At 40.0% G+C, this 18,376-nt stretch overlaps 2 protein-coding genes across 3 annotated transcripts in view; one reads left to right on the forward strand and one right to left on the reverse strand.

Annotated features, from left to right (window-relative positions):
• SLC25A30 (solute carrier family 25 member 30) overlaps positions 1-15,508 on the forward strand; it is a 38,849-nt gene extending 23,341 nt beyond the window's left edge. For both annotated transcript variants that reach the window (XM_087967610.1, XM_087967611.1), the window contains exons 7-10: positions 7,516-7,636; positions 8,806-8,944; positions 10,596-10,676; positions 12,535-15,508. In XM_087967610.1, the coding sequence (XP_087823736.1) occupies positions 7,516-7,636; positions 8,806-8,944; positions 10,596-10,676; positions 12,535-12,576 (383 nt within the window). In that variant the 3' untranslated portion in view covers positions 12,577-15,508. The remainder of the gene's footprint in view (positions 1-7,515; positions 7,637-8,805; positions 8,945-10,595; positions 10,677-12,534) is intronic.
• Positions 1-18,376, reverse strand: part of ATOH8 (atonal bHLH transcription factor 8) — a 249,058-nt gene that overhangs the window by 131,685 nt on the left and 98,997 nt on the right. The window lies entirely within an intron of this gene.

Consider the following 18,376-nt stretch of genomic DNA (forward strand, 5'->3'; position numbering starts at 1 on the left):
TACATTGTAACATATTTTGCCCATTTTATTCCCTTTAACCAATTATTAAAACTAGTAATAATTGTTAGTGTTTGGGGATAAACCCCTAGCAGAGTATGCAGCAGCAGTCAAGCCAGGCAGCCAAATGAGAGAGGAAGGGTTTTAGAGTATACACACACTGAACACAAACACTGTTTGTAGTTTAAATAGTTTTTAATCCAGTTAGATTTTAAGCATTGTCAATCAGTCCGTATGTCATTCACAATATATCCATTCAGTAAGACTCACTAACTCAGTCCAGATAATAGTCCTTACTATATCTTTATCAGCCGATAAAGATATCTTCTCCTCCTCCGATGCCTTTCTCCAGAGGATAACGCTGGATATTCAGTAGGACGATCAAACAGTAGACAGTCGCAGTAAGACAGTAATAAACAGTTGTATCCAGCAGTAAACAGCAAACGGTAAACAGTAAAACAGTAGGCAGTCAGACAATAGGCAGTAGGCAGCAAGCTTTCTCCTGCTTCCTCTTATTGCAGTTTCTAACCGCACCCTTAATTGGCTAATTACATGCAGTGTGGTGCTTAAAGTTACAAACACTTAAACTATGATACCTTAGTTTATATATTTATCCACCCAAACCTTGTTGGGTATCAATGTTATACCTAACATTCTCCCCTTTTGGGTGATATAAATATATAATACCTTTACAATCTAACCCCATAGTTTTCACAACTCTCCTGGTGCTTCCTGGCACCTTGGGCTTTTGTAAAATTATCAGCTACATTGTCCTCCGACATGCAGTACTCCAGCTGTATCATTTTACTTCTCACAGATTGTCTAACGTTTAGGTACCTTAAATCTGTATGCTTGCTCCTAGTTTTGACTGCAATATTTGTGGCCATTTGAATTGCTGCCTGATTATCTTCATGTATAATTATAGGATAATTCACAGTTATGCCTATATCATTCATCATTTGCTTATACATAATCAATTCTGTACATAATAGCGATAAACAGGAGAATTCTGCCTCCATAGTTGACAAACTTATATGCTGTTGTCTTATTGACTTCCAACCTATTAATGTCTTACCCAGCATTATGGCTGTTCCTGAAGTTGACTTTCTTGTGTCTCTTTCTGATGCAAAACTAGCATCAGCATAAGCACTCAGAATTAGATCACTTTTTGGCTCTAGATACAATGAATAATTCATTGTCTTTTTAAGATATCTTAATATTCTTTTAGCTGCAATCCAGTGTCTTTCACTTGGTGCAGAATTGAAACGAGCTAACTGATTCACACTGTACGATATGTCTGGTCTAGACCAATTGCTAATATACGACAAACTACCAATTAATGATTGATAAATTACCTTATCAAACTCCGGGCTTTGTGCATCAGTGTTGCTAAACTCCTGACTCATTGGAGTCTTAGCCGCTTACAAAGCTCCATTTTATAATCTATTAGCAATTTGCATATCTTATCTTCCTGAGATATCTTAAAGCCCATCTGTGTTTTCTGTATATTTAAACCGAGATATTTTTTTATCTCCCCTAATTGCTTAATCTTTATTTTCTTTCCTAATGATGCTATTATTTTATTGGCCTCATCATTATTTTCAGTAATCAATGCAATATCATCAGTGAACAACAATAATAATGATATTTTCCCATTTGTCTCCCTCTTAAATAGACATGGATCGGCTAACCCAGCTCTGAATCCTATATTGTTTAGTTCCTTTACAATATACTGGTTCCATTCATAGCCTGATTGTTTAAGACCATAGAGGCTTTTTTTTAACAACCAACAATCATTATTATCTATTATTTCACTTTTAATTCCAACAGGTTTTTTCATATATATAGTGTGTCTTAATGGGGCGTGCAAGTAAGCGGTTTCCACATCTAGGTGGTTAATTATATATTTTTTGCTAGCTGCCCACACTAAAGCTGCCCTCAAGGTTGCTGCCTTAAGACTAGGTGCAAACATCTCATCATAGTCATTGGCATTCTGTCTAAAACCTTGGGCTACTAATCGTGCCTTATGGATTATATTTCCATCTTTATCAGATTTTACCTTAAAGATCCATTTGCAGCCAATGGACTTCATATCTACAGGTAATCTCGCATTCTCATATACTTTCATATTCTTTAATGAGTTCAGTTCCTTATTCATTGCTGCATACCAACTTTCCTTATCCTTAGTAGGATACATTTTTATTTCATCTACAGTACTTGGAACTCTATTAATCTGGCATACTGTGTTAGCCTGGTACCTATCAGGCAGTCTAGATATTCGTGTAGTTCTTCTGGGAATTACAGGGCTTGCAGGAGGACTTTTTTGAACTACTACCTGTTCATCTTCCTCATCCTGCTCAGCTATTGAATCTATTTCTTCCTTTATGGGCTCTATTTCTTCCTGTATTTCTCTCTTTACTTTATTCTTAAAGTTACAGGGATAACTAATGGGATTTCTATAGGATTCAATAATTACCTTTATTGGTATCCTGTTCTAACTTCTCCCATCCCACGTGCTCTAGAAATTGGGCACTAGCACTACATAACACCTTAGATGTGCCTTTCTCCCAAAATCTATATGCCCTATGGTTTGCCTGGTAACCAACGAAGAAAAATCGCTTAGCTCTGTGTTGCCCTTTATGCCTGAGTTGTTTAGGGATATGCACCCATGCTGGTGCACCAAATGTGTGCAGGTAACTTAGGTCAGGTTTCCTGCCATGCCACTTGGTGAATGGTATTTCACCAGTCGTTGTGTTAACAACATTGTTCAATATGTTATTAGCACACATTGTTGCCTCCCCCCACAAAGAATCAGGTAATCCAGAATCAGTTAACATTGTTCTAACCATTGCCTGTAGTGTTTGGCCTCTTCTCTCTATGAATGCGTTGTGTTCTGGCCTGTATGGTGCAGACTTTTTGTGCTCTATTCCAGCTACCTTTAGTCTGTTCTGGAATTTGTTATTAACAAATTCGTACCATTATCTGTCACCAGGGTTATCAGTTGCCGTTTAGTCTTTCTTTCTGCAAATTTAAGCCAGTTGAAAAATGTTTATATGTTTCAGTTTTGCTCTTCATTAAGTAGCAAAACCCATATCTAGAATGGTGGTCCATAATGCTCAGTATATATCGAGCACCCCCATACTGGGTTTCTTTGGACCTATGATGTCTGCAAATATCACTTCTAAAGGTTCTTTGGTTTTGAAACCATTTAACCTATTTGCAGGCAATACTTTGCTCTTATCTTCACAGCAAACATTACAACGCAAATATTTATCACAAGGTTTTAACCTTATTCCATCAGATAACTCTACTGTAATGCTTTAGCATTTTAAAATTTACATGCCCCAAACGCCTATGCAATAAATGGATACATTCATTATGAGGCTTTATATTGTTAAATACAGTCTGTGCCTCCCCTTTCTTACTATCATCTAAGACGTATAACGTTCCATTTAAAGCTGCAGTTACCCTTTTTTTATCTTTCTCAATTATGCAATTATTATTTTTAAATGTAATTACATAACCTAGTTTGACTAATACCCTTACAGAAAGCAAGTTGAACTTTAGTTGCGGTACATACAACATTTTTATATCCTGATTTATGCACGGACAATGTGCAGTACCTTCTCCTTTCGCTTTTAGGTTCCAGCCATTAGCAAGTGATATATGTTGAGAGCTTGTAGACATTTTTACAAATTTTGTCTTATCTCTCGTGATGCAGTGGGATGCACCACTGTCCACCACCCATAAATCATTCTTCACATCACAGTTGCTAAACATGGTTAGTTCAAAGGCTTTCTTGGGCTTTTTTACATTCTGGCTTTTTCCCTTTTTGCAAAAACTTGCCAAATGTCCTCTTCCTCCACAATTAAAACACTTTTTAATTGTGTATGCCGTCGAAGATAAATTCTCTTCCGGTGCTTTCCTTTACTAAGCTGGTTTCTATCAAGCTTTGAAGATAATTTCTCTTCTTTCTTAGATTTATCTTCTCTCAGCTGGTCACGTTCACACCTTCTTCTGGCTTCTTCTAGTAGCCTGCCTGTAATCTCGGTTAATGAGAGGCTATCCTTAGGCAATACTTCCAACGAAGTCACATAGTCATCATAGCTTTGATCTAATGAAGATAATATAATGTATACTTGTTGCAGCTCATTAAAGATAAGCTCTTTTTCTTGTAATTCTTGAAAAATGCTCTTCATACAGTTTAAATGAGCTAACATGTCTCCATTCCTTTGAAGATGTGTTCGAGGAGTTTCGGTTTGTCGGCGCGAGCGGTAGGGATTCGCGGCTGCGCGATCCTCGCCGCTAGCCGTTTTGGGGCTCCGACCCGGACGGGTGCGGAGCAAGGCTGCCCTGCAGGGGTAGCTGAAGGTAAGGGGATCCGGAGGAAGGGTTTGGGGGTGTTGCAGACCCCCTCCTGGCCGGCAGAACCCCTTTTACCAGGACGGTGCAGCGGCGGTCTGCAATGGCCGCCACAAAGAAGTCGACAGCCGGGCAAGTATGCGCAGGAGGAAGAAGAGAAAGTTATTGAAAGTGAAAGTTCTTCTTGGTCGACCCAGGGCTTTGAGATTTATCTAATTTAATTCCTGGAAAAGATGGTTTTTTGATGATTATTTCCACAAGAGAAAAAAAAGCGGCTATTTTGAGGTGCTGAAAGGAAAGTTTACTCTCCCTCCCGACGGAATTAAGCCGGAAGGGAGAGGATAAAGAAAATATATAAATTTGGATCTTGTTGGAGGAGATGCCTTGAAGATTTGAGGACAGAAATATAATTTTAATAAGGCTTTAAAATATAGATTTGGACTCTTTTTTTTTATTTGTTTGATACCACCCCTGGAAGAGGAAGGGGGAATTTTGGTTTGCTTGGATTTATTGAGGATTGTGGATTTTGGGATTGTTTTACCTTTCTCTCGGAATATTTGGTTGGTGTAAGAAGAAAGAGGAATAAAGAAAAGAAAAGATTTATTTATAATGGCTTTCCTTTTTGAAGACCTGAGGGATGAATATGAGCAAACAAAAGCAGCCTGCAAAGATGGCATGGAAAAAGCTTTTCTATTTCTAGAAATGGCGCTGGTCAATTACCAACAGACAATGGAACAGATGGAAATGGAAGAAGAACAACAAGGAAGAGACGAAGACGCCATCTTCATTGAATCCCAAAACTTATCTAAGGAAGAAGGAAGGAAGAGAGCAAGGAAAATGAAGGACTTAAGATCTAAAAAAACATTTGAGAAAGAGAAAAATATGATGCAAAGTAAATATAATGATAGCAAACAAGAGAAAAAGGAACACAACAGAGAAGGGATCCCAGCAAGGCAGAGGTTAGAAGAAGAAGGGGGGTAGGAAGATTTGGTGGGGAAGAAAGAAAGGGGAAAGGCGGAGAAAAGCCTCAAAGTTTTAAAATTGGATGGGAGAAGAGGATTTTTTTAGAGACAAAGGATGAAATATAAACTTCTGTAAGAAAGATTCTGCTAAGGTACAGAAGATGGTATTGTAACATTTATATGTGAAATAGTAAATTAGAATGGTTTAAGATTTAATAAGAAATTAAAATTTTGAAGTTTTTAATAATGATTGATTTTTAAAATGTAATAAAATATCGAAGGAAAGGAGGATACAATGTATTTAAACATTTTTGGTGGATAGAATGTACCAAGCAGAACCAAATTGGGTATTTGTTATGTTGAATGTTAATTTTACTAACTTAGGGGAGGATAGAAAGGCATCATACTCTGATTAGTGATTTCAGGAGAAATTCTTTTTATTATAAGAAGAGATAGAGGGATAATGAATGGGCAAAAGATACAAATTTAATGATTTAATTAAGATGGATTAAATTAGATAAAATTGTGAAGAGTGATATGCGCTGCCCATGCAAAGAGAGGTAACTGGGGCCAAGGTACTTTACTAAAAGATTTTTTTATGTTTGTTTGTGTTTGTTTGTGTTTTATGAGAATATTGGGGAAATTATTGTAGAAAGATAGGGAAAGATTTAATATGTAATGATTTGTTTGTTGTTGAAACTTTTAATAAAACTTGTTTTTTTTTAAAAAAAAAGAAGATGTGTTCGAAACAGCTTCCGTGTAAGATTTATATGTGCTCCTACACTGTCCCGAACATATATCTTCCTGAGGTTCTCCCAGCAGTTTGCAGCATTTTCTTCTCCACGAATATGGACAAGCTGCTGGTCACAGAGAGTCAGTCCTATGATGCATAAAGCCTGATCATTCTTCCGTTTATAGTCTTGTAACTTTTGGTTATCCTCTTCATTATCAGGATCCCATCTACTCACATCTGGTGGGTTTGTTATTATGTCCCACAAACCTTCTCTACGTAGAAGTAAACTACATTTCATTGACCATGAAACATAGTTTGTTCCATCCAGCCTGGATATTAGGGTCAGATGTGGTAGATTTACTTGTGCCATTACTCTTCAGATATATGACTATTTTAAACTTATAAAAACAGTTTGTTTTTACAGTAATGTGCAACTCACACCAACTCTCACTGCTATATTCTTGTTAGTTAGACTGTGCAGCTGGGCCCATAACCATTGTTAGTGTTTGGGGATAAACCCCTAGCAGAGTATGCAGCAGCAGTCAAGCCAGGCAGCCAAATGAGAGATGAAGGGTTTTAGAGTATACACACACTGAACACAAACACTGTTTGTAGTTTAAATAGTTTTTAATCCAGTTAGATTTTAAGCATTGTCAATCAGTCCGTATGTCATTCACAATATATCCATTCAGTAAGACTCACTAACTCAGTCCAGATAATAGTCCTTACTATATCTTTATCAGCCGATAAAGATATCTTCTCCTCCTCCGATCCTTTCTCCAGAGGATAACGCTGGATATTCAGTAGAACGATCAAACAGTAGACAGTCGCAGTAAAACAGTAATAAACAGTTGTATCCAGCAGTAAACAGCAGTAAACAGTAAACAGCAAACGGTAAACAGTAAAACAGTAGGCAGTAGGCAGCAAGCTTTCTCCTGCTTCCTCTTATTGCAGTTTCTAACCGCACCCTTAATTGACTAATTACATGCAGTGTGGTGCTTAAAGTTACAAACACTTAAACTATGATACCTTAGTTTATATATTTATCCACCCAAACCTTGTTGGGTATCAATGTTATACCTAACAATAATATAGCATTTTTTTTAAATAAAAAAATTCCCTTTATATCTCTGAGAATTATTCATGGGAAAACTGGGCGGGACAATCCTAAGAATTATTCACAGGAAGACTGATGGGTGGGGAATGTCAGGTATTTGACTTCATCATAACTGACAATTTTCTGCTTTGGATTTTCTCTTGGGGGGGGCGGGGAATAAAAACAATTCAGATTCTTTCAAGAGTGACTTATAAAGGCTTCCTTCAGAGTTCCTGTAAGGATTATCCCAGAGTAGGAATACCTCAATAAGAAGTTAATCCCACAAAACTCTGAATTATTTCTTAAAGGAGACGTCGCTTTATTTGGCCACTTAAAGGTTGTCTCTTCTTTCTTTTCACAGGGAGTCTCTCTTACCGCCCAGAGAGCCGCGGTGGTGGTTGGTGTGGAGCTGCCCATCTATGACCTCACCAAGAAGCACATCATCCTCAGTGGGTTCATGGGAGACACCGTGTACACTCACTTCCTGTAAGTCCAGAAGGAAGCAGGTCTTCTGATGGTCCAGATTCAATCGATCTGCGGGGAGTTGTCACCAGATGTCCAGACACATTTGATGTGTAGCGTTCAACTCCCAGAATTCCTCAGCTGACCATGTTGGGATGGACCTTCTTCTTCTTCTTCTTCTCCTCCTTCCTCTTCCTCCTCCACTTCCTCCTCCTCCTCCCCCTTCTTCTCCTTCTTCTTGTTCCTCCACTTCTTCTTCTTCCTCCTTCCTCTTCCTTCTCTACTTCCTCCTTCCTCTTCTTCTTCTTCCTCCTCCTCCTCCTCCTCCTCCTCCTCCTCCTCCTCCTAAACCCCATTCCCTTCCTGCACTGATGATGTTCTCTAGTTGGGTAATGAAACATCTACAAGAAAACAACTGAGCTTCCTCCTCCTCCTCCTCTTCCTCCTCCTCCCTCTCTCCTTCCTTCCTCCTCCTCCTCCCTCTCTCCTTCCTTCCTCCTCCTCCTCCTCCCTCTCTCCTTCCTCCTCCTCCTCCTCTTCCTCCTCCTCTCTCCTCTCTTCTTCTGTTGCTGTTGTTATTATTGTTGTTATTATTGTTGTTGTTATTGTTATTATTGTTCTTCTTCTTCTTCTTCTTCTTCTTCTTCTTCTTCTTCTTCTTCTTCTTCTTCTTCTTCTTCTTCTTCTTCTTCTTCTTCTTCTTCTTTTCTTGACTGATAATGATATATCACTATTATTGTATGAACACTGAGAGTTTATGCACTGCAGAAAATTCCTTATGTGTCTAATCACACAATTCTACTCTATTCTATTCTTCTTCCCTTCCTCTCTCTCTCTCCCCCTCCCTCCCTCTTTCTCTTCTTTCCTCCCTTCCCCTACCCTCCTCTTCTTCTCCTCCATTTTCTTGCCTTCTTCTTCTCCTTCTCCCCACTCCCCAACCCTGCCTGACCCTCTTCTTACTCTTTCCCTTCCCCTTTCTTTTCCCCTCCCTGTCCCCATTCTCCTCTTTCTCCTTTCTTTTTCTTCCTCCTGCTCCTCCTTCTCTTCCTCATCAAAGCCATCCAGTTTGGAAAACGCTGTCCTGTGGCATCCTTTGGAAGAAACCCGACCATGTCACACTTACCTTTGTGGTTTTCTCCAAGAAAGTCGTTCGGATGACCCTCTGAATTTCCTCTCTCTCTCTCTCTCCTCAGAGCAAGTTTCACCTGCGGCTTGGCAGGAGCCTTGGCCTCCAACCCCATTGACGTGGTGAGGACACGGATGATGAACCAGAGAAGCTCACGCACTGGGCCCCAGCATGGCTACAAGGGGACTCTGGATTGTTTGCTTCAGGTCAGTCGATTTCCTTCAGGGTTGAGAAGGATGTTTCGATAAAAAGACACAATTTGCTGGGCCCAGAATTGCAGAAGAAGGGAGGCTATGTTGGGCTGGGTCTGAAATCATGGTTTGGTTCAACCATCATGAGTCTCAACGAGGCAAGGGGGTGATGGAAAGATGTGGTCCAAAACATCTGTTTGTTAGTTACTATAAACTGACTCTCTTTGCCTCCATTCTTGGTGCATATAAGGCAGGGGTCTCCAACCTCTGCAACTTTAAGACTTGTGGACTTCAACTCCCAATCTTAAAGTTGCCCAGGTTGGAGACCCCTGATATCAGGGAAGGGGAAGATTCCTGCTTTTATTTTGAATCAAATTCCAGTGCTTTATTGGAAGAAACCTCTTCAGACATTGATTTCAACTCCTAAGGATAAAACTTCAGTTGTGGTCACCACGATGTAAAAAAGATGTTGAGACCCTAGAACTGGGCCCTTCAAACTTGACAGCTTTAAAACTTGTGGACTTCAACTCCCAGAATTCTTCCTCTAGTCATGTTAGCGCAGGAATTCTAGGAGTTGAAGTCCACAAGTCTTAAAGTGGCCAAGTTTGAAGACTCTTGGTCTATATTTATATCTGTCAAGTTTGAAGACCGCTGTAATAGGTTAAGGACTGCCTGTATGTAAACAGTGGTCTTTGAATACTTAGATGTCACTTCTTTGTGACAACCGAGTTGCTGGTACTTGTCTGTCTATTCAGGGATCTTCAAACTTGACAGCTTTAAAACTTGTGGACTTCAACTCCCAGAATTCCTCCTCTAGTCATGTTAGTTCAGGGATTCTGGGAGTTGAAGTCCACAGGCCAAGTTTGAAGACCCTTGCTCTAGATAGAGTGCAGAGAAGAGTAACCAAGATGATTAAGGGACTGGAGGCCAAAACATACAAAGAAGGCTTGCAGGAATTGGGTAGGTCTAGTTTAATGAAAAGAAGGACTAAGGGGGGACATGATAGCAGTCTTCCAATATTTGAGGGGCTGCCCCAAAGAAGAGGGAGTCAAGCTATTCTCCAAAGCACCTGATGTAGGACAAGAAGCAATGAGTGGAGACTAATCAAGGTGAGAAGCAACCTAGAACTAAGGAGGAATTTCCTGACAGTGAGAACTATTAACCAGTGGAACAACTGGCCTCCAGAAGTTGTGGATGCTCCAACACTGGAAGTTTTTAAAAAGATGTTGGATAACCATCTGTGTGAAGTGGTGTAGGATTTCCTGCCTAGGGAGGAGTTGGACTAGAAGACCTCCAAGGTCCCTTCCAATTCTGTTATTCTATTCTATTCTAACTCTGTGGAGAAGAGGTTGCTGTCTCATGCATTAAGAGCTTAAAACTGCATATAATCCTAGATTTCAGCCTAGTTCTTTCCCAGGAGTTAATTCTTGGAGAATGTTTCAGCAGGAGACCTTTAAGAACAGCTTCTGATGGAGCTGGTTTGTGGACACTCTGGCGAGATGGCTTTGAAAGGACCATTCGTGACAAGGTCCACCATCCAGGCCTCATTCATCCTTCCTCTGTGTTATGGGATGGGATACGCTTCTGCTTGCAGATAAGGGAAATGTCTCCTCTATTGAATGTGGATTGTGGAATATTCAGAGGTTTTTCTTCTTATTTTTCATAGACCTGGAAGAGCGAAGGTTTTTTTGCATTGTACAAAGGATTCTGGCCAAACTGGTTAAGGCTTGGGCCTTGGAATATAATTGTATCCTTTTTCCATGCATTTTATTTGATTTTTTTATTTTATTCACATCCCGCCTTTATTGTTTTTACAAATAACTCAAGGCAGTGAACATGCCCAACACACCTTCCTCCTTCTCTTTTTCCCACAACAACAACCCTGTGAGGTGGGTTGGGCTGAGAGAATGTAACAGGTCCAAGGTCGCCCAGTTGGTTTTCATGGCTAAGGCGGGACCAGAACTCTCAGTCTCCTGGTGATTGGCCCCAAAGTCACCCAGTTGGTTTTCATGGCTAAGGCGGGACCAGAACTCTCAGTCTCCTGGTGAATGGTCCAAAGTCACCCAGCCGGGATTCATGGCAAAGGCGGGACTAGAACTCCCAGTCTCCTGGTGATTGGCCCCAAAGTCACCCAGCTGGCTTTCATGCCTAAGACGGGACTAGAACTCACTGTCACCTGGTGAATGGTCCAAAGTCACCCAGCTGGCTTTCATGCCTAAGGCGGGACTAGAACTCCCAGTCTCCTGGTGATTGGCCTGGCTCTATATTTTCAGAAGTTTACATAAAATATGAAATTCTCTAAAACAAAAAGGAAGTGAATATCCACTAATCCCAAGCAAACATAATACCTCCTTTGCTTTCTTCGTCTTAAAATCTTTCTGGCAGTTATCAATTTTGTTACAATTTGAAATAGCTACTGTCCTTTAGTCAACTGATGCATAATTGGTCCCTATGGGACCAGTTGCTTTCTGGATTTTCATTTACTCAAAATTCATTCAGTTTCTTCTCTGGTAACAACGAGGCCATAATAGCAAGTGTATACAATTTTTAATTTACAAAGTTATTTTTTTTTTCTTGCTAAATTGTACTGTTTCTGTTGTTTGGTAGAGAGATTAAAAATACTTTGTTACACTTGCCGTTTGTCCTGCGAGAAAATATTCCTTGTAAGAAGTGTGATGTAGTTTATACTTTTTAAGACAGATTGCCCTGACTTCCTTATTCTGAATTAACTGGAATGAATAACTGGCATTGAAAATTACACATTTCCAGATCTTGTGACTGACACACATTCTTCCATCTTGTGACAAGACCTTAAGAATCTCTGTGGACGTATTTGAGTTCTTCATTTTGCTTTTTCTCTATCTATTCTATTCTTGATCACCTTAGGTCAGGGGTGTCCAACCTTGGCAACTTTAAGACTTGTGGAAGCTGGCTGAGGAATTCTGGGAGTTGAAGCCCACAAGTCTTAAAGTTGTCAAGGTTGGACACCCCTGCCTTAGGTGATGTCACAAGAGTTAAATCAAATAGTTAAACCCTTTAAAACCATATTAAAATATCATATGGAATAATAGCAGCCGATAAAGCTTACTGAATAGATATAATAGCAAGACAGTAATGATAAAGTTCAAAATGTTACCACCAGTAGGGAATAAATTAGAGGCTTTTAAAATGGGACCGAAGATCCAGATTCAAAATTTTTGCATATACATATCATAGCAAGCAAATATTTTAGTATTCTCTTAATCTCCAGTCATAAAAGCCTGGATGGGATTTTTTTAAAAAAAGTTATATATTGCAATTACTGGTATAAATAGGAAGCTCAACAAAGCTACCATACTTATCTGAGATATGTAAGACAACTGAACAAATTTGTTTTAAAAACAGGAAGAAGTGGAACTGTAAAATGCAATTACTTTCATAAAAAGAAAAGAAAACTTTATCTAAATAGGCTCAACAAAACTACCTGGTTGAGAAGCTTGCAAAAAGAGTGAGCAGATTCGCTGGAAAAACTGGAAGGATAGCAACTAAATGCAATTACAGGCCCTTTTTAAAATTTAGCAATGAGATTCAACCCTTGCTTTTTTTTCCTTAATGACAAGCACTAGTTCTTTGTGATGTATGAACAGCTGAAGAAATTGGATTTCTGACAGCCTGAAAAATTGAAGAGGCCATGTCTTCCATTGGTATAGCACCTCAAGTGCTCTTTCAGATATCCAAGTTTGCAGAATTGGACAAATTAAATTGTTGTTGCAAAGAACGTTGAAGTGCTCAAGCATTACAGAACAGAGTATAACTTGAGACTGAAACAGTCCTTAGAATTGGTTCTGAATTTCAACTTTCATAACTATTACGAACATTTCAGTGTTGACATGTCTGAATGGGAGCAAGTGAACTTAATAATTAGGTGCAGGGTTTCTTTCAGTCTTCGTTCTCTTAAAAATAAGCTCTTTCCAACAGCCAATAATTCATGTGTTCACAACCTCAAGAATCTGTATTTTACACCAAAGACTAGACTGTGACTAAAGCTTATTTTATGAAGCATCCTATTGTATGGAACAGCGTCGCATAAATAATGTGCCAAACATTATTTGCAAAACAGCGTTGAACGTCCTTTTTTTCTTGAAACACCTCAGTGGCATTTCTTCTTTTTTAAAAAAGCATTACATTAATGCTGAATTAAATTCATTACTGTTAGGTTTCAGCACTGTCTTAAAATATTTTGCCCTATCTGATGATTTGAGTAGACCTAATCTCATATAGTTTTTATTTTAAAAAGATTCCATTGTGGGCAATAGACGAACTCTTTGCATAAACATTGTTTCATAATGCTTTCTGAGAAAGTATTAAATGGCTGCCCTTCTCAAGGTTTGGGACAATAATAATATCAATCGTTACAAGCGATGTTGAGGTTGTGAAGGCCCATTCATATATGGCAAGTTATGGAAGACATCTTGTATGCCTGCCTGAACAGACCTGATTTTTCTTCCATTTTCCTGGATTGCGTCCAGAGAAACCAGCAACACCTTAAGCACAGACAATTGTTTGTGTTAAGAAGAAAGCACAAAGTCTTCACTTCCCAGAGACTGCCGCCTTGTCTTTCTCCCCCAAAATATTTAGAAATAAAATTGCCACAGGTGTGGGCCTACGTGGGACCACCGTTTGGGAAAAGCTGCTGCCCGTATCAGTTTCACCACATGGAATTGTTTCAACCAAATAGGAATTTTATGTATGTTTTAAGTTCTGCATAAAAGTGATTTTCATACAGGATCGTAAAGTTTGAGTCGGAGGTGATCATTCGAGATCACTCCGTTTTGCTCCAAGAGACCTTTCATCAGGAGAAGTTGGATAGACAGCTTGAGATGTCAGACTAGGCCAATGTGGTCTCCTTTTGGAAACAGCTTCATTGAAATCTGTACACTGACTAGGTCAAACTTACTGAAAACGAAGGTTAACAATGTGTTTTGTTATGTTTTTAAATTCTGAGAGTATCTTTGTAGAATATGAATATAATGATAGTTTGTAAGTCGTAGACACAAAGCTTTAAGTATTTATATGGAAGTGGTTGAAATAGTTTGTAAATTTCAGCAAGACACAAGTTTAAGGCATGTTGGTTTTCTATGCAATTTCGAAGGCGCACAAGGCAAAAATGACAAAATTGACAAAAATGTCTTCCATGATAGGATTTTAAAGGTTAAAATGACAGCTTTGGGTCGCTTTTATTAGGAGTATGTGTACAAACGGGTACAATAATTTTGTTTGAATTGCAAAACAAGTCGAGGTTTAATCCATGATGATGGTCCATGGATTTTGAATTCTAAGATTCAGATTTTACAGGGTTGAAATCGTTTTTTGTAAATTGTTCTGCAGTACATATTGAGGCAAAACTAGACATTGTTTTTTTTAAATTAGAATCTACATCGGAATTTATATTCCATCTTCACAGGCACAAACAGCTTGAATGGAGTTGCAGGTGCACCTGTACTTCCTTTTTCTTTTACCAGCAAAGAGAAATGTCACATTTTTATTAATAATAGATATACAGTCGATGCCTGGTGCAAGGCATATATGTTACTTAGCCTCCTTCCCTAGCAAACTTCCTTGATGGCAGCTTGGTTCTTCCATACCAAAATATAATCTGTATTTTTTTTTAAAAAAAAACTGTTTTTCCCCCCATGATGTGTGTAGTAGGTTCAACTCTACTTTTCCACCCAGATCACAAGGAATGATTTAGTGGAGGGGTTTTCAATTTTGACAACTTTTAAGACCTGTGGATTTCAACTCCCAGAATTCCCCAGGTGTTAAAAGTCGCCAAGGTTTAGTGTATTGGACTGGATGAATGTTTGGCTGTACTTAAAACCCTTGCAATAAATGTCCAACAGGTTGTGTGAGTTTCACATGGTAGCTCATCCTTGGATCAACATTCCAACAGCAGCTTCACGCCCCAAGAAGATCTAAAGATCAAAAAGATAGAGGAATGTAGATTATGGCAACCTCTCCCAGAAATACAGGCCAGAGGGATTAAACTGTAGTGATTACCAAAGAGTCATCAAGTGATCTAGGAATTTGGTTTCATAAACAGCGTAAGTTAGATGTTCAGAAATGTTTGCCTGAATTTTGGGAGATTTGTGCCCATAAAGAACTTTTGTGTTCCATTAAACAACATTCCTGCTTAAATTAAAATGTTAATTCCTTCTCTTGCTGCTCCATCAACTTCTTAGAATGGCACATTAAAATGAAAGCAGTTGGTTCAATGCCAACATTTTTTCCCCTTCAAAATTGTTAATAGGTCTGTGACAGCTATTATTCTGTTAATGCCCTTTTTAAATGTTTATTTGCCAGACTGTTGATGGTTGTTGCAGTGGGAGTATCTATTTATGCACATCCAGCACTGTTTGTTAATAAGATGTCATTATTTTGAATGTTCAGACTTTGTTTCAGTAAGAAGAAAAATCCTCTAGCTATTTTTAAAAGATCATACAGACCAGTCAAGTTGCTGCAATGTTGGTTAATGCCTTCCTATCTTTGACTTGGGTGTATCTTTATTTGCAAGAATAAACCTCGTTATTTTGTTTTACTAAATGCTGTGTGTCAGATTCATCTGCTGAGACATATTTTTGCATATATACAACCAGACAACACCCCCACCCCCCAAGTACTAACAATTCTTGGAACAAATTGTAGATTTTTTTTTTTTTGCAGTGTAACATTTGCTGTAGTGATTAGACTTAGAATAACTTTATTGTCACTTCGAACGTACACTAATCAGCATACATTAAAATGAAATTTTGTTGCATACAGCTCTCAAAAGGTCACACCTCCAATATACACTACATAAACATGACAAAATAAATAAACACATTATGCATGTACCCACATATATGACACAGAGAAACAACACAGTTTAGTTCAGATGTATACATGACCATGGTGAGAAAAACAAACCTTGTGAGTTTGCCAGACGGATGCCCTAGGGCAGGGGTCCCCAACCGCCGGTCCGCGGACGTACCGAACAGCTGGAACAAGCCTTACCGGGCCGCTGGTTGCTGGGCGCCGCCATCTTTTTGGTAAAAAAAGCAATTTTTGTCAAAAAGATGGCGGCGCCAGCGCTTCGATGAGCTTTTCCGGGTGAAAGCCATTTCTACCGAAAAAGCTCACCAGCGCTAACGCCCGCCATTTTTTGACGAAAAATCACTTCGATGATGTCACCGGAAGTGATTTTCGTCAAAAAGATGGCGGCGCCCAGCTGGACGCGGAACCGGGCGCGGGCGCCAGCTGGCCCGGAACCGGGCGCGGTGTCGAAAAGGTTGGGGATCCCTGCCCTAGGGGAACAAAGCTGTTACAGAATCTGGTAATCTGCTAGAAATACTTTGAAACCCCCTCCCAGAGGGGAGCAACAGGAACAGACCATAAAGTGGGTGTGTGGGGTCTCTAACAATGTGTGATGACCCAGGGTGGGATACAAAATAAACACAGTCACAGAAAACAGGTGAAGCCCCTTTTATTCCTTCACTTTGCTTCCAAGCTCTGAATATTCTTGTCGGGAAAACAAAAAACTCCCACACAAACAGTTACAAGAAGAAGGAAAAAAGCAACACAAACCAGGTAAGATAAGGGCTGGAGGACGTCCACAGATAACACACACTGGGAAGGATGCCAAACTCAGGAACCATAAACTAGAGATATTTCCATGCTTTGTTTCCAGCGTTTGCCACTACGCAGGTCCAAACTCTTATTCAGTTGTCACACCTGCAGCCCATGAAGAGGATCAAGGCCCTCTCCTCCCGAGTAGACCACGTCTCTCCTTTATCCTCTCCTCCCTGCGTACCCTAGGATGGGCCTGGGTCCTCCTCTGACTGCCCAGCCAGCCTCTGCCCTTCCCCAGCCTCCTCCGCAACCTCCGGAGCTGCACTTCCACTCCCTGTTGGCTGTTCCTCCTCTCCCTCAGAGTCAGTCTCCACCAGGGACACAATGCTTCCAGCTCTAAGCACATAGTGCTTGTAAGCAGTATCCTGAATAACAGGAAGCAAGTTTCCTATCATCTCCACTGTCCTCACCACTCTCTGTAGGGACTTTCCATCTGAGGCGCTATTGCCATCAAACCAAACAGTAAGGCAGTTTGTTAAAATACTTTCAATCGTGCCTCAAAAAAGTGGGCAGGACTGCGGCTTTGCTCCGCATTTGGAAGGCTTCTCACTGGGTGGTCGAATGCATCAAGAAAGACACCAACGCAGGTTCTATCTTGGGTGAGCTGCCCCGATCACACGTTCGGGAAGCTCTTTTATTAAAAACACATAGTGATACGTCATAAGCGGTGAATTCTATCCAATCATTAAGTTACATGAGTAAGAATATTAGTGCACACATAGTAACATCCAATCACAGTTACATGGTCAGTTTAAAAGGTACAAAGTAGCCAATTAGCGTTTGCATTCCAGTTATTAGCCCATGGTGACGTGTGGTTGATTGATGTTCGTTCCTGGCACACGCTTTCAGCCTACGTGAGGCCTTGAGGCCTTGAGGCCTGGTATGTACCGAAACTATACAAGCTAATTTATTACTGCACAGGACAGAAGGAAAAAGAGGTGCTCTCCTCATCTGACGCAGGAAATTCAGACACCGGTTTGCACGCTTCACTAATGATGACATGTGGAGAGACCAGTTCAGATTGTTAGTTATCTGCACCCTAACAATCTGAAATGGTCTCTCCACCACGTCATCCTTACTGAAGTGTGCAAACCAGCACCTGCATTTCTTGCTTCAGGGGTCTTTAGTTGTTTGGAGGAGTTTTGGGGGTGGTCTTGGGGCAGTCCTTTCCTCTAAAGGTGGTTGTGTGAATAAAATGGTGGGTGAGCTCATTTGTACTACCTAGACCTCTTTATTTTGGTAAATTTAAGAGGCGTGGTTTCAACTCCCAGAATTCCCCAGCCAGCCATGGCATCTTTCTTCAAACCTAAAAACCTGAGAAAGGCACCTGTGCTGCCTTTCTAGCAATATTCTATATATATATAAGCGAAATACCACTCATGCATCATCACAAAATCTCCAGAACCGTAAAGCCTACAAACTTGAAATTTGGCCCGTTCCTCTTGGCTTCTAGGGGCTCACTAAGAAAGGATTTTTTGAAATGACCATCAGAGCTATTAGAATTTCCTATATTATTATTATTATTTATTAACATGCTCTGATGCTAAGGAGTTCTACTCCCCCTCCCCACCTGAAAAGAAATCTCTTCCAAATGCAAAACACAAGCAGAGGAGTTTCCGTTTCAGTTTCACAGCACCAAGGAGCTTTAGTACAGAACAGTTGAACTAAGCCACGCCCAGGCTCCTTGCTGTCTCCTCCTTGCTCACTCCTGGACTTACAACAGTTCATTTACTGACCGGACAACGGCACTGAAAAAAAGTGACTTATGACCATTTTCCCACACTTAAGATGGTTGCAGCGTCC

Source organism: Notechis scutatus, chromosome 5, assembly GCF_049901735.1.
Source record: "Notechis scutatus isolate UNSWTSFEM ecotype Mainland chromosome 5, rNotScu1.2, whole genome shotgun sequence".
NCBI lineage: Eukaryota > Metazoa > Chordata > Lepidosauria > Squamata > Elapidae > Notechis > Notechis scutatus.